We start from the raw sequence: 17110 nt of genomic DNA, 5'->3' as shown, positions 1-17110 counted from the left end.
TGTTTGATTGGTGATTGCTTGGATATGTGAGATCAAAGGGCAAAGTGCATATCAAAAAGTTTCCATTTATGACAACTCATTATCTTGTTTAACGTATTCCCTGCCTGCCCCTGTTCATTGGTACCTTGGTTGGCCCAGGTTCATTCTTAGTGTTAAACAATCATACTGCAGTTACTGTCCGTTTTCCTATACACAATACACAGTGCTCTCACCATTGACGCGCGACCTTTACAAATAGTGTATGTTAGAAGTATATTGCATTTGCCTAGTTAACATCACTGTGTGAAAAATAACCGGCCAATATTTAAACTATTCTCCAAACTTCTAGCAAATATATTTCTCTAACATGATCTAAAATTACAGCTAGGTTAGATGTTCAGAAAGGGTCGCACTTTCGTAGAATATGAGTGAGGGCAAAGCATAGCTAGCTCATAGCTAGCCAACTCCCCGTGTTAATTGAATGGAGATTTGACCGAAAATATTGAGCTATATTGGTAACGATTGTTAACGGACTGCTCCGTTCTGAAGGATGCCACAAAAAAACGGTACAAGCTACATTTAAACTATTCTTTGAAATTCTAGAAAATATAGTTTTGTAACATGTCCTAAATTTTTCGCTAATTTAGGTGTTTGGAAATAGTCGCACTTTTGTGTTTTAGGAAGGATATGTAAACGACAGATAACACCAAAAATATGAAGAAATTATTTCCAAACCGTGTTAAGTCAACAATCATTATGTTGCTCATTTTCAAGAATGCTGGTTAACAAAAAGCAGGCCATTGTCTCATTTCGTGAACAAAGGTCCACATACCATTGTTTCCTTTCGTTTCCTTTATAATCAGTTACCCAACTGAAGCTGTATTATAGCACCTCATAGCGATACCGAACATATAAAACAGACACATGTGCACAACCAGAGAAGATCCGATTTAATCAGTTGAGCTGTTTCAATGAGTGTTATCTTGGTTTAATAGCTTTTAATGGGGTTTAAGTCCTGCAAAGGTCGAGATGAATTCTACTGTAGACATGACTGCATCATGTGATGCTGCCATCCAATGTTCAGCAAATTTCTGCACTGAAATATGTAGATGATATCACACTAGTGGAGAAATGTAGGATGCAGAGGTTGATGTTGTCAAGGTATTGGGTGTTCAGATCAGCAGTGACTTAAAGTGGGACATTCATATCAACAGTGTCATAAAACGTGCTGCAGGTAGGTTGTTCATGTTAACTACTCTTAAGCGGTTTAACTTGCCCCTGCAAGATCTGATCACCATTTACGTTGGCTTCATCAGACCACTGCTAGAGTACTCGGTCCCTGTGTGGCATAGCAGTCTCACAAATGTTCAATCCGCTGCTTTAGAAAGAGTCCAGAAGCGGGCTCTGAGAATCATGTTGCGTCAACAATACATATCTTATCATGATGCACTCCAAGCATCAAATATGTCTTGACTTTGCCAAAAAATTACTTGAAGACCCAACCTTCCGTGACTGGTTACCCACTGATAGGCGTTCTGCCCAATGCAGAAACTTGCGTGGAGCTCACAAACTTACAACCCAAACTTGGATAACCAAAAGATACTATGATAGTGCAATACCTTACCTAACCAGACTGCTGAACTCTTAACTGCAATATGTACCAACCATTTTTATAGTGATGTTTTCATACCTGATGTGCATTTCAACAATTTAACCATGTGTCGCTTTTGTTTACAATGCCTGTGTTACATCTTTTATATTATTATATTCCATATGTGCAATAGTATTTAAACTTTTGATCTTCTTGTATGCTTTGATATGTTTTATTGGTGTAGTTGTTTTGGAGCGAGTGGTCATGCCCTCATTAGGGGTTTGCATCTCTTTCTCTCTCACCCCTCTGGGATCATGATGACTCGCCCCAACACGACTCCTTCTTTTTACTGTTATCTATTTTGAATAATGTATTTCTTCACGTGCAATATCATATTTATTGGTCATTACTATTCGAATAATTTTATCCTTGGGGTGAGACCACCTCCTTTCCACCATTTTCCCAGGTCCAGTTGACCACACTTTTAGCTGCGGACCTCTCTTTCCGTGGGTTCTGGTTGCAGGATGAGGTCTCGCCCCTTGGTTTATTTTGTGTACTTTAAGTGATATTTTTGATATTTAAATATATGTCATGCTTTTTGTTGTTTTTTAACACATCAATTCAGCTTTTAGCTGCTACCGTGTCTTTTAATAAACCATGAATGAATGAATGAATTGGTTTTACTTCACTATAATCAAGGCAATATACCTATATCTCTCACTGTGTTCGCTTGAGACTAATTGCAACATAATTTTTAAAAGTCATACAAATTCACCGCAGGGAAAGTGGCCCAATTTACATAAAACAAATATGGCCGATTATGCAGGGGCATCATACCAATGTATTCCTCTTATCATAAGGATTCAAAGAAAGTACAGTTTGACATATTTCTGATGCATGTCCTGCAGTTCTGTTCTCGAGTTATAGGCAAAAAAGCCATAGTGAAATTTTAGGCTCCACAGCTAAGGTGTCATGCAGATATTGATAAATGTTCTAATTTTAATCAAAATGAATTACCGTATTCATTCCAATAAGCACCCAGGGTGCTTTACAAAGTCATTTTGGGTGTGCGCTTATTTTTTTTACCTGTTTTACCTAATTTACATGCAAAATTTGGACTTATCCACCCCTCCCTCTAAAACCTGACTTTATGTGGCTATTTTGAATTGTTTAACAATCAAAAGTGCTTTTTCATTCTAATTTGACTTTTTTGGGTACATTTCAAAATTCCCCCTGAAGAGTGGACTTGTTTATTTTAGCGCACCTGTACCCACTGACTACGGACCTGATCACTGCTCTGAAATCTACAGCTAAAAGCTATAGATAATCCAACTCGAGACAATCCAGTATGACTAAGGAAGGTATTATATCAAAGATTCAGTGATCGAATAAAATTTTCAAGGTATATTCCTCCAGATTATCTATCTGGAGGGTTCCTGTTTTACTTGGAAGCAAATTATGTAGGAACACCCTCGACGAGAGGTTCCAATGTTGTGATCGATGGTAGCTAGTGTGGAAAGGTTCGGAGCATGCCGGTGATGATGAAGTCCAGGCAGTTGACAAGTTGATGAGTGGCCCCTGCAAAATGAGGTGAGATCATGGGTGCAGCAAAAAATCCAAAGCAGCCCTGCCTTCTGCATATGTGGGAGATGTGGCTTCTCTCTCTCGATGATGATGATGACTGTTGGAATTGCCATCAGTCAGGATTCTATTATTTGAGCCTAGTATCTTGGTTATTCCCTTGAGGACAGTTAGGCCTATAGTGATAACAGTAGGCCTATGACCACTCTTTGAACGAATATCATCAGCTTTTTGGTTCCAGGCTGTGTTCTCTGACAATATTGGCACTGGACATTCGTGTGATAGATCAGACATCTGCCCATCCGCTGTTGTCATATCAATTTTTCCTCTATAGTGAAGTCATCCAGAGAGATGTTAGGACTATCTTCAGGCCTTGAACTGAAAAATCAAGTTTTGATTCAGTGATGAGGATGTACACTTATCCCCCTTAAAAATTGACTGGGGCTATTTTGAAATGTTTAACAATAAAAAGGTACGGTAGTTCCCGTCGTCAGAGCTTTGAAGAAATCCGGTCTTGTCTACGCGGATGAAACGTCAGTTGGTGTTTTTTAACATAATTATTTTCATTTACAAATAATATCAATTAGCAACTAACGGCGAAATATTGTGGTTGGCCATATCAGTGACGTAGCGTGAGTCATCCGGGGGGCATGGTTGGGGGCACCGGGTGCGATGGGGTCAACTAGCCGATGGGATTTTCTAAATTTTCAAATCGATTGGGGTCACGTGTCCCTCCCGTGCCCTATGACGCTTCGCCACTGGGTCATACTTTTGTGTTGAATGAATCTGCTGTTTTCTACCAACACGTATGAACATTCACTCGAATTTGGAATTAGCTAAAAAATGTTTGATCAAGTATATACCACCCCTTCTGGGATGTGTGTTTCGGTCCAAAATTGACATCGACAGGTCTGTATGGGGGGGGGGGTGTGTGTGTGTGTGTGTGGGTATCAGATGGGGAGTTGCGTTTGCGGTGGAGTGTGTCTACAGTGAAGTGTTTTTGTGTATTAGATGGGTGGTATTACGTTTAAAAAAATGGAACCTATATTGGTAGGCAAGTATGACGCCAACAGTTAAATTGTTCCCCTGAAATGTTTCTTATATTAACGACGTTTTCCCCGTTTGCCCTTTTGCATTTGATTCACATTAACGTATGCTTGAGCTTGTGAATTATCACGTGCAGGTGGCTGTGCAGGTTGGCCAAGTTCCTGATATGCACGATCCTTTGTGTTCCCATCATCTCCAATATCTTCGTACATAGAAGATTGTGCATCCGGTAGCTGAGATTGTGCTTCTGGGTTTTGTTCACGGGTTCGTGGATCAAGTTCCATATATGGTTGAGGTGTGGCTTGTCTTGACGTCTGGCTTTGTTGAACGCCTCCTCTGAAGAAAAAAGAATCATTATTTGGTCTTTCAAAACACAAATAATTTCGATTATTTAAATTGTCGCTAATCAACTTTCAAAGTTGTGGAAGACAGAGAATGGGTAGTTTAGCAGTTAGTGAGAGATTCCTATTTTTCTAAATGAAATGCGATAGTGTGACCCTTATTTCAAAATATTATGGCCCAAGTATGGACAGGGAAAAAAAATCCGATAAAATATCTCAAAAATGCGTGTATGAAAGTGAAAATAACCTAATCTTTACAATGTTTTTTAACATATTATTTTCTTCAAAATCTGGTAAGTAAAACATAATTGATTACGTTTTCTTCATAGCTGTGTCAACAAGTTGATAATAACCCACTTTAAAAAAAATTAAGGCCATGTAGCCCTTTTTTCAATTTGCTTCTATGGGTCAATGTTTTTATCGTATTGACGGCTTGCAACGAGTAGCCCAATTCGGCATATTAACGGAGCATTACACTAAATCCTTCCGCCTTTGGTGTAATCTTGATGAGTTTCTGTAAAAGTAGGCTAAAACTAATTCGCGAGCGGCAGTGGTAAGGAGACATTCGTGCAACATTTTTATTCAATTTCATAGTTTATACTTAACGAAAATCAAGTCAAAACTTTCACTACTTTTGTTTCGTTCAATGTGAGGTTTTTATATAACCCGACATTTAAATGTTTATTACAACGTTTTAAGAACATTTTGTGTTTGCTGGGTATGACCGAAGCAAATGAATGTACACAAAGCGTTCCCACTGGTAGGTCTGGTAGGACTAACAGACTGAGTAAGAATAAGCGCGGCATTATTGCAAGTCTTCAGTTAAGAAACTAGAAACATTTTTTAGGGTTAGCATGGTTAGAATTAACAAAGCTTACCTGAAACCAGACTCAGGGTCACTTCCATCTAAAACGGCAAAGGAAAATAGATAAATAAATAGACTCGTGGTATTTGCTAATGTCGATGGTGTTTTATGTGTCTGTTTGTTCATTTGTGTTATATGTGCTTGTTTCGGTTGTATTCGTATTCTTATATTCATTATTATAAGTATCATCAAAATCAAAATCATCATTATCACCAATTATTATATAAATCATTGCTAGGCCTTATTTTACTTTATATGATACCGTTTTAAATTTGCACTTCAGAATTATTGAATAGGCATATGTGAATCATTTTAAAACACATCATAACGAAATACCGTAAAACCCCGTCTACAAGCATATAGAGTGCTTCTGATGAAAGCTACATTAATCCAGGCGCCATTATGGAGTTTGAGCAAATACATTACGGATCCAAGCATATACAAACAAGTATTATTTTAAGACCAATCTATTGTATTGGTATATTTACGCTTGCTTCGAATTAATTTAGCTTTCATAAAAAAACACTATATATGCTTGTAGACGGGGTTTTACGGTATTGACTTCAGCCTAATTGAAATGTCGCTATAATTACGTTGGGATGACTTTGCCATTTCTTGTGACCTCCAAAACACAATAATGGCAAAGGCGATGGCTGCGGCCGTAATTATTGCCAATGGAACTGCTACTGCTGCGATAGGAGCTCCAGAAGGAGAGTCTACATCTGCAAGGATAATTGTTCAAGTAATCATGATAAAGTGAGTATTTTATACAGGTTACTTGAAGAATGGTTACAAGTGAATTCGGCACAATTCACAAGGAAGGGCGATATGCGGCAACATTATGTGTTCTCTATTCATGTGTATTCAAGCAATATTGTAAACATATCTGTAATAATATTGATGTCATTTTTTGTGGATCGGCATCTGGATTGGTTACTACGTATATAACAACATGAAATAAGATCATCCTGAAAATTTAAGCGATTTTGTTGACAAAAACAACAACATAATTATAAGACCTCAAAACCCATGGTTTGTTTGGTGGAACCTCAAGGATGCAATGGAAAATATCTCCATAGAGGAGCTGAACAATAAGTGCATTATTTTAAATGAATAGTGGTAGTCTTAAGCATTGTTCAATATTTTAAGATCAGCACATTTTATCTTCAAAAATGATTATATTTCATCATAACATAAGTTTGGTAACATTAATCACTACTCATTTTGAGAAATTTGCTCCAACTCAATGGTTATCTTTACCACATAGAGCAACAGACTGTGTGTGCATGGTAACCATGGTGGGTAGCACAGGCCTATGTGAAATGGACATGGTGGTCAGAAGTGCATAATTTGAGATGGGTTTAGGTAGGCTTAAACATTCTTCAAATCCTTAACATCTGCACATTTTGTCTTCAAAATTTTTATAAATTTTATACGTATGTAAGTTGGCTTGTCTGAATCAATCCCAATTCGGAGATAATTGCATTTTCAACACCTGATGCACAGAATGATGTCACTTCAACCTGTTGTAGTTCTCCTCTCATTAATTTTTTTTTTCTTTAAAAAACGTTGATCCTGTGATAAAGGAAGGTCCTCTCTATTTACTAACCAAACAAGAAAGAGATTTGTTAATGTATTCTGGTGGAATATGGAATTTCTTAAAACATCCTGTCTTAGGTCTCGGGCGACAGCATGTAAGCCTACTGTGCGCCATTTATCAGATCTGGGACTTAGTGCATAGGGGTGTGTTTGCATAGACAATACAGGGGTGAGTGCACATATACACATAGTGGGAAACTGCTCTACTGTCTGTTCAATTAGCTTAGATTCTTTAATTTTTAAGATATTTGAAAAAATAAATAATTGTGGCCAAAGTCATCAAAGAAAAGTGTTAGCACAGCCTTAGACCTAACGTGGTTTATACTTTTCAAATTCCAAAGTTCAATTTAAAACACCATTTCTTTTCAATTTTGCCTCATTTTAGGCAGTTACTTGGGTCCACCATAAGGGTTCGCGACCTTTTTACAAATCGAGTGGGACGGTCCATTCTCAACTTAGGGCATAGACCCTATCCAATTTGGCAAAACAATCTGTCCACCAATCTGTCCTGCCATTCCAATTGTTATATCGTTCCGGTTATTGGATAGGTTCTATAGGTGATGATGGTCCACCGGTTTTTGTTACACGAAACTATAATTATGGCGCGATTACGTTTTATGCATTTAACATTATTCTGAGCATTATTTTTTCCTAAACAATGACATTAAAATTATGGATTTCGTTCTTATTTCAACTGGTTTACAATGTAACTTGAGTTTTGTTTAATACCATCATTCCTTCCCAAGAATATCAGCTTTCGCTTGACATTTTCAGATAGGCCTATAGTGACTTTAAGAATTGTGTAACCTGATTGTTTTAAATAATATTTTCTGATGCAAAAATTCTTTTGTTTCCAAAAAAACCCGGAATAACAAATTGAAAATAAATGTGTAATTTTATAGTAGGCCTATAGGCCTATACCTTCTCAGACCAATTCGTAAAATAAATAAATAAATAAATAAATAAATAAATAAATAAATAAATAAATAAATAAATAAATAAATAAATAAATACACAAGGAATGTATTTATATATATAAGCTGGGCATATTTTAGAACAGCTTAGTTCATAAATAATAACGTAATGTTTCAACAGTAGGGTTTCAACACAAATTAGGCATACTGGCAAATATATAGCTATTTTGATGGACAATACTTCCTGATACGGATGGTCGAATAAATACTGAGCGCATTATGACATTCGTCCCCATTGCTCTAAATGGATTGATTCAAAAAAGTTTATGGTACCCGACGTTCTACGGCTTTTTATAAAAATATCGCGGGAAAAGACCAAAATTGAAAAGAAATGAAGTTCTAAACTGAACTTTAGAATTTGAAAAGTATAAATCATGTTAGGTCTAAGGCTGTGCTAACACTTTTCTTTGATGACTTTGACCACAATTTTCTATTTTTTCAAATATCTTAAAAATTCAAGAATCTAAGCTAATTGAACAGACAGTAGCAGCAAATGTGTTGACAGTGGACATCTCTACTATTAGCATAGCTGGTTTATTTAATTTTATTGTGCATGCTTTCACTATCAGATATGCACCAAGTTAATTGTGAATCGAAATAATGATAAAAATGAAAGAGAATAATCGCTATTTTATTCCTGCGCAGACATCATGAATGCATGTTGTTACGAGCCGCACTGACTCAAGGCCAAAATCACTTCTTACCCAAATTCACACGAATGCACAACGCAAATACACTGTTTGATTAAGCTAACAAAATCTAAGTCTTTAATTGAAAGTAAGATATGATTGGTACAATATATGACAACAAATGCACATGCAAAATATTCAAATATTATTATTATTCTTTCAACTAATCAGTACTTAGCCAGCATTCTTCTTCTTGATGGTAACATAGAGTTCTTGCAATGTTCTGGACGGCTGATGTATATATCCTTATTCCCTTGTCCTGCGAAAATCAGCGAAGTCCATTGTACACTTGCATTGATAAATATCCTTGGGAATAAAATCCTCACACAAAAATGGCGTTGCTTTCTCCAAACACTTATCTCTTTGCGCTGCTTTCTGCAAACGCTTATCCTCTTGCGCTGCTTTCTCCAAAAATGGTGTTATTTCCACCTTTCACACAATATCTTCAGGAAGCAGGACTGCAATGCAGTTTTCCACAGAAATATTGACAGATGTGTTGTTTCATCAGCATGTCGACAGAAGAATATATATTCCTTTCTTGGAAGAAGTACGTTCTTTGACGTATTCTAGATCTTCTCCGACAACACTGGCAGGCAGTAATACATTGACTACATAAAATATTTCTGGTTCGCAATTTCCTTTCTTTGGAGGAATTGGACTGTATGCACATTAGCGAGCCCAGATCAACACTATAAACTATGAAGAATTATGTTTACATTTTCTTATATACCAAGCACTGGGAAATCCCAAATATTAATAGCCAATTGCTATTTTCACAAGACATGGTGTAATCTTGGGAAATCCCAAGTCTTAATTATGATGTCATCTTCACTTCACAATCTCAGGGGACTTTCCCAATTGTGCAACACACTGAAAAGGGGGATTCCCAGCTATCCATTCAATTTGCTGACAGGAGAATCCCTAAAATGTCTCATGAAATAGATTTTAATTGCACATCACAATGTATCAGTCAGTCGATTGCGTTATGGCTATGCACATCTGGTAAATTTAACGAAACATTTTAGTCATACACAAGTTCAACTAATAATTTCGGTCGATTGACTTACATCTCAACGTGCCATAACATTGTGAGTTGAGTATCAAAGTCTTCAATGCTAGAATCTGCAATGTCCTAAAAACGCATCTATGCCATATAAATGTTATGTTCTTTATCATCTAGATTTTTGTGAGTTAAGTGTAAAATAATTGATTCATGTTGACTTACCAGTGCAAACATTTCTTCTCGTACTTGCAACGAACGATCCTTTAGTTATAGTACACTCTATTTCCAAGCAACCTGAAGGAGGCAAGGCTATCACCGTGTCTTCTTTTACTTCAACACCGTCAACTTTGATCATTACTTGAACATTGTTTGAAGGAGGTTCAGGTACACACACTGCAGATATGTTCAGGGTAAGATCGACGCCTGTTGGAAAATACGACATATACTATCCCGGGTTAACTAGAGTCATCGGCAGAGATGAACTCGTAATGTTGGGTATGACGTCATCTGTCAATCAAACTCAGAGACGGATTGTTTACGATTTGTCGTGATGATTGAAATTTCAGAACGCGGTAAAAAAAAACATGGATTATTTGCCAATTTAAACCTTCAAGTTAGGTTTTTAGTAATAGGAAACGTTCTTTAAAAAAGGCCTCTAAAGGCCCATGTCAATAATGCATAAAGAGATGTTTTCAGTCCTCAGCAAAGTACTGACATTGTCTGTCATTCTGCGATTTCTTTTCTCCGATGTAGGCACCTGATGAGTAACCCCTTCGTTACGGATTACTAACAATCACGTAGAGAATTTAATAACTATTCGTAATATTCCCAGTTTATCTCATACATGCCAATATGTAATCAAGTGAGATGCTCGCTACTGGCATAAATCATAAGAATTTGTACGCCAATCCCCTAAATTCAACCAAAATTTGCAAAAACATTACACTAACGTATTCCGCAGATCATAAGGATTCAGAAAAAGAATACGTTGACCTATCTGCAAGGTACCGTATATGTTTTCAAGATATAAGCAAAAATGTCAAAGAACACGTTTAGACATCCACATGAGTCAAATTTGACAAATTGATCCGATTTTTATCAAAATAGTCTAAAATTGTTCCGCGCTATAAATAATAATTCATAAGATACGTTTCCCATATGTGTGCTTCATTTCTAAGATAATCGCTCAATAGGCCATGGTCAATAAGCATCAATAGGAATTTAATGATCATTGACCAATTTCCCCTGTAACCATCGAGGATCATTTTGAGACCATTTAGATCAAAATCGGAGCAATTTTTCAAAAAATTGACCCCTGTAGAGGTCAAAATCTGAATCCGTTGAACTGTTAACGTTTTGCTTATAGTTCAAAAACGGAACATTGCAGATAGGTCAAACTATACTTCCTGAATTCCAGACCTGAGGAATACATTGGTATAGTTTTAACACAATTTAAGCACTTTTGTAATTTGACCAAAAGGGTCATGGTCTTTTCCCGATAACCGGTTGATGGTCAGATTATTATCTTTATGGACCCTATGTACTAGCTAGATCTTGGTCATTGAAAATAATCACAAAATATAGCACACATTGTTAATTTTTGATATTGGAGCAATTTTGTAATATTAAATGAAACATACCGCCCAATCCCGGGTATTGAGATGGTCCCTCGGTTGTTATGGTTGGTGGTGTTGCCCCTGTTAGGCGGTAAATGAAAATGAAATCAGTTAGAAGGGGTAGACACTTGTATAATGTCATTCGAACATCAGAAAAAAATACTAACAAGTGTCAAGGACATTTTACAAAACTTTTTATCATGAAACGTAAGGAATAAATCATATTATTTGGCTACTATAAATTAAAAATGTATGTAATTAGCGCCCTCAATTTGCTCACAAATGTGCAGTATAGAGAATAAAAATTACCACAGGAAGCAGAAAAAGATAAATTATTCGATATAGAAATTAAAATTTATGTTAAAGATAGCTATAAGATATGTGTGTATATTAGTGTGATAACTGTTGGTATTGTCCAGGTCTAGAATAGAACATTATACAATGTTTTGTTAGAAAAAAATGATAAATGATCAAACAAACGTGAACTGTGACCTGCCGATGATGATGAAATCATTACATTTACTGAGGAAAAAGAATTAAAAAAATTATCTCTCAAACAGTTAGGACGCGGGACTACCAATTCTTTAGAAATGCATAGTCGCGCTAAAAGTCGATCGATACATGTTAAAATCAGCACAATTCAGAGATACACCTTTTTGCTATGAAATTTATTTTCTCGGTCAAATATAAAGCAATATTTTTTTTCTTCAGTAATGTCAGTTAAAGACATAGTGCTTGGATATACATTTTTTAAAAAATCCTGGTGTTAAAATTCAAGCATCATATTTTGTCTTTTAGTGTGATATTTTTGATTTTTATAGGCCTTTAGTTCGCCCGCGAGCTTTTTACGGAATTCATTTTTGGTGTCTCAAACTAATATAGTTTGCTAAAGAAAGATATTTCCCACCTCTGTAAAGCACATCGTGTGGGTCTATATATTATAGTTTTGTCAGAATTTCCGTTTTTATTTTACCCTTTTTTTTTTCATGCTCCGAAAATGTCAAACTCAGTACTTTATCTTGAGAACAACCAGCAGAAATAATCGATATTTCAATTGTTGTCAACCAGGTCCCTTTTCCATTGAAAACCAGGATTGCCTGACCAGCGATTTGGTAGCCCAAATCCCCAATTCTGGTAAATGAGGTGAATTTTGGACATTTGCTCCCGTGATAGCCTGCAATTTCAATTTATAGGGGCTATGGATTCCATGATTATGAAAACCATTTTGTCTGTTTGTTTGTTTGTTTATTTACCTAGGATGAGGTCCTTGGGAAAATCCACTGTCCAAACCTAGAAAAATTCGCGTGTTATTAGAGGGATTTTAATTTTCTGTCCCTCCTATCTCCAGGTGAATTTTGAATGACCCCCCCCCCCCCATGCGGGTTGGCATTTCCATTACACCCTTCAGACTTGCGTTCGGGTTTGTGTAGGCCTATTTGTCATAATTTAGCGCTATAGGACCTACTTTCTAAATGTAGGCTATAGCTATAGCTATAGCCGTGCTATATAAATATTATAAGGTACCGGTATGTAATATTATGTAGGCCTATGGGGGTGGGGTGGGTACTCAACACATTTTAACCATGACTTACAAAGTTACAATGCAAGGCTCATTGTTGCCATAAATGATTTTTTCCTTTAGGTCATTATAATCGGTTGTTATAAACTTCCATGTTTAACCTTGTATTGTTTTGGCTGCTTCATTATGACTTTCGGTGGGTTTAAGCAATTTCAAACAAACACAAACAAAAGGCACTATACCCAGTCACCTTCATGACAATTGAAACACTAGGTAATTTCTTTGCTATATTGAAGTTCTGGCAACACTGTATCCAGGCCGGGCACCCAGAGATATCGATCCACAATGCTAGTATTAGCCTAAGATTTCACGCGTGGAAATTTGAAAAATTTTCAGCTGGTAGTCAAAAATTATGGAATCAAAACGGAAATTCTGACAAAACTATGATACAGCCTGTCTCAAAAAAAATTGTGCAAGTGAAAAGCGCCCTCTTTGGCGATTAGGAAATACTGTTGTGACACAATGCTTACATTAACGTCAAGGGCACAGTCTTAGCTCTCAAATACCGTTTGTTCTGTTCAATGTGCTCTTTTTAATCTCGAGATATGTTTAGTTAAGAACGAAAGGGTAAAATCACAATTGTGCCACTTTTACTGGGGAATAGGGCTGTACATGCAAATCAATGATAGCTGATGTTGATGCGTCTAATGCCCTCCCCCCCTTCGGGGCTTGTGCATTAGACGCATCAACACCAGCGCGCGTGTATTATTTTGTCTAATTTCATTATTTTGTCAAATTTCATGAACTTGTTAAAGTTCATTAACCCATAAGTGTCTAATATTTGTTTGTCTTTTAACATGTCTTGAATGACAAAAGAACAGTATTTACCATGGTAAAATCATTGACATGCACATGTATTTAATTTTACAGCAGAATGTGAAATATTTATTTATCGTTTAATTTGGAAAAGAGGAAAAGAGCATCATTATACCTTTATCATGATAAAACATTAAAAACAATTTTGTATTGTTGTGTAATTGATGCATTCTTTTGATATCACTAAGGAACTCTTGATAAACTTGATGCTATCATTGATTTACATGTTCAGCCCTATTCCCTAGTAAAACTGGCACAATTGTGATTTTACCCTTTCGTTGTTAAGTAACCATATCTCGAGATTAAAACAAGCAAATTGAACAGACTAAACGGCATTTGAGAGCTAAGACTATGCCCTTGATGTCGATGTAAGCATTATGTCACAACGGTGTTTTCTAATTGCCACAGAGGGCGCTTTTCACTTGCACAATTTTTTTTGAGACAGGCTGTATATCGCTCACGGTGATGTGCGTTAGAAAGTTGGGAAAAATCCTTCTTTAGCGAACTATATTACTTTGAAAAGCTAAAAGATTGATCTAAAAAAAGGCTCGCGGGCAAAGTTGAAGCCTATCAAAATCGAAAATCTTACACTAAATGACTGAATTTCACGACTAAGTTTAACACTAAGATTTGAAAAAAAATACAGTATCAAGCATTACAGTTTTTCCTGATATTTACTGAAAAAATGAAAATTATTGCTTTTCATTTAAAAAAAAAAAAAATTTTTACACTGAAAAGGTGTAACTCAAAATTTTTTTCATTTGAATACCAAATTTGATCGTTTGTATTGCCTTATTAAATGACTGAGTGAGCCTTGCAGAACAATAACAATCGGTAGTCCCGCGTCCTAACTGCAAACTCGCTCTCAAAAATTATGCGAAACCGTCTTACTCGCCATCCTAGCGCGTAACCCTATGTGCTGGGCCGTTTTGCATGTTAGTTCCCTTAAGGGGGAATAATACCCTGATTTTCATCAGTACCCCTCTTCTTTTTTTTCTTGCAAATTTATGAACTACATAAATATGTTCATCATCTCCTGTCCTAAACTTATAAAATATCTCTACCTACAAAGTGATTTTAAATCATTTTAGTATATCATTTTTGCCCTGTATACTTTTTTGTTTACCTGTTACTATGGGATTATAGTAACTCAGTATGTGTGCCTCACTCATAACAAAACATAATTTATTCTATTGAAATAGTACTTGAATAGAATAAATTATATCCTTTGTTATACCATCTTCAGACTTGTGATCAACTATTATATATCTCTTCCTCAATGAATGGTATAGGCACTATAGCAAATTTAATACTATCATATCTCTATCATGTGTTGTTTGGAAAAGATATTTCTATAAGGTTATAGGTCATCATAGGTCAGGTTATATGTCACCTGGTTGAGGTCAAATTTTACCCCATTTTGTGTACACATGTGATATATCAACATAGCTGCAATGAGGCATCAATTTTGATATTTGGTCTAGTGTGTCTTTTTACTGGATATATAATGCTATGATGGACAGAATAACATTTCTTGGGAATGGATGTAAATGGTGAGTACAATTTAGATTGGTTTGTCCAATCCATTTCAACTAGACAAAGGTAAAATTGGTACCAAAATCACAAAAATAAAGCTTACGAAAAACTACCTAATCTGATGGTATAGGTGAAGAGAAATGCAATTTTTTCAACATAACTGTAGTTTGGTTGTGGAAACTTTTTACCTATGGCTTAATTAGGTTTCAGTGAAACAATGTCGCTAGTTAAAAATACAAAATATAGCTTAACATTGAAAATAGAAGCATTTTAACCAGTTCGTTTGTTGATAGGTGTGGAGCACTGAAAATCACCAAGTTCATGAAGTCATCATGAACCATTTATTCCCATTTTACATATCAACATTATTTCTCTAATGCGTTTGCAACATGTAACCAAAATTTTAACGAAATCCGTTGATAGTAAGCTTTCCAAAATGAAGTGAATTTAAAACATTGGTAAAAGCATGTAAGCTACATTGATACCGATGCCACCAATAGAACGAGAAGATTTGCCCCTTCATTTTGCATACTACTTTGTCCAATTTTTTTTCTCATTTCTTCACAAAATGCAAAAAAATGCGAAAAAAATTCAATGGGTGTAGTATTGGTAACATTGCACCTTAGATTTCACATGATGTTGGTGGGTATGGATCTGAATCTGTATTATTTACTATGAAGGTGAATCCTCCAGGAGTTGTCACTGGTGGATTTGCACTTTCAACGGTACATGTTGCTCTGTCATTTCCATAAATCAGTGTAACATCCGGAGGAACTGTTGGATGACATATAGTGGATAGTAACTGATAAATATCCGAATTTGATGAAAACTTAAAATACATTATTACAAAAATAATCACCCCTAATAGCAAAATTTGATAAAAACTAAACTGATTACTTACATCTTACATTCAGTGCAGAAATATGTTCTCTAGATGCTGCAACCTGCTGTCCGTATGTCTGACATCTCAGTTGGCCATCATTGTAGTTTCTGCTGGCAGTATAATTCAGTGTGCCTACTGTATCAAATGTACCATCGCCATTATCTTCCTCGGTACTGCCTACACCTTCAGTAATTGTAGATTCCGATCCTCCATTGGTCTTGTGATACCATCGTATCTCAACAGCAGGTCTAGCTCCTATTGCCGTACACACTATCTCTGATGGTTCACCCTCTGTCACTACGACATTTGAAGTGTCACTTCCATCTTGTGTCATTTTCAACTGGATTGATTGAACTACAATTATAAAAAGTCCACATTTATAAATTAGATTAGGTACATTAGTTACTTAAATTCTAAATCCATAGATTGACTTGACACCCCATACAAATGATCAAAAGTGTCCACTACATATCAAACAAACCTTACCCTGGGTAGACAATGTGATAGGGACTTAAATATAGAGTTACGATGTATGTACACCATACGCTGTTCTTATACAGCTCTATAGAGCATTCTATCTTGGGGTGATCACAAAATACGTCCCCTATTGGCTGTAACAAAACGAAAATCATAGCGTCAACCCAGGGTGACCGTTGAAGACATTTTGTCAACTTCAGGTTGTTACTTTAGTGTGCGTGTCAACCTGGGGTAGTCGGGATGTATACTTTAATACACATGTAAGATAAATATTTAAGATACATATAGTTGAAGTGATGCTTATTGGGAAAGTTCTATTCATGTAAATTAAGCGCACAATAATATATTGTCACCAAATGTATATTGTCAGCAACTAGAAATTTATGTCTTTTCCTTGATTGAAACAAAACCAAAAATCGCAGTGTCTACACGGGGTAATCGTTAAGAACCTCATATAAAGGTTTGCTTGTTATTTTACAGCTACATGGTCACGCTAATTGGACTAAACCATAAGAAATGAACTTCGAATCTTGC

General features: G+C 36.0%; 1 protein-coding gene across 2 annotated transcripts; it reads right to left on the bottom strand.

The window, feature by feature from the left end:
- Positions 1-945: 945 nt before the first annotated feature.
- Positions 946-16449, bottom strand: LOC140170355 (uncharacterized). Of its 2 annotated transcripts, XM_072193726.1 has the most exons (6): positions 16118-16449; positions 11310-11366; positions 9892-10092; positions 5998-6126; positions 5418-5445; positions 946-4534 (listed from the first exon to the last, which is right to left on the bottom strand). In XM_072193726.1, the coding sequence occupies exons 1-6, from the start codon at positions 16431-16433 to the stop codon at positions 4255-4257; spliced, it is 1011 nt and encodes a 336-aa protein (XP_072049827.1). In that variant the 5' UTR covers positions 16434-16449; the 3' UTR covers positions 946-4254. The 2 variants fall into 2 exon arrangements, with proteins under 2 accessions (XP_072049827.1, XP_072049828.1); XM_072193727.1 differs by lacking the exon at positions 5998-6126.
- Between the last annotated feature and the right edge of the window lie 661 nt (positions 16450-17110).

The sequence above is a fragment of the Amphiura filiformis genome, chromosome 14 (assembly GCF_039555335.1).
Source record: "Amphiura filiformis chromosome 14, Afil_fr2py, whole genome shotgun sequence".
Taxonomy (NCBI): Eukaryota; Metazoa; Echinodermata; class Ophiuroidea; order Amphilepidida; family Amphiuridae; genus Amphiura; species Amphiura filiformis.
This window is presented reverse-complemented; position numbering and strand designations above follow the sequence as displayed.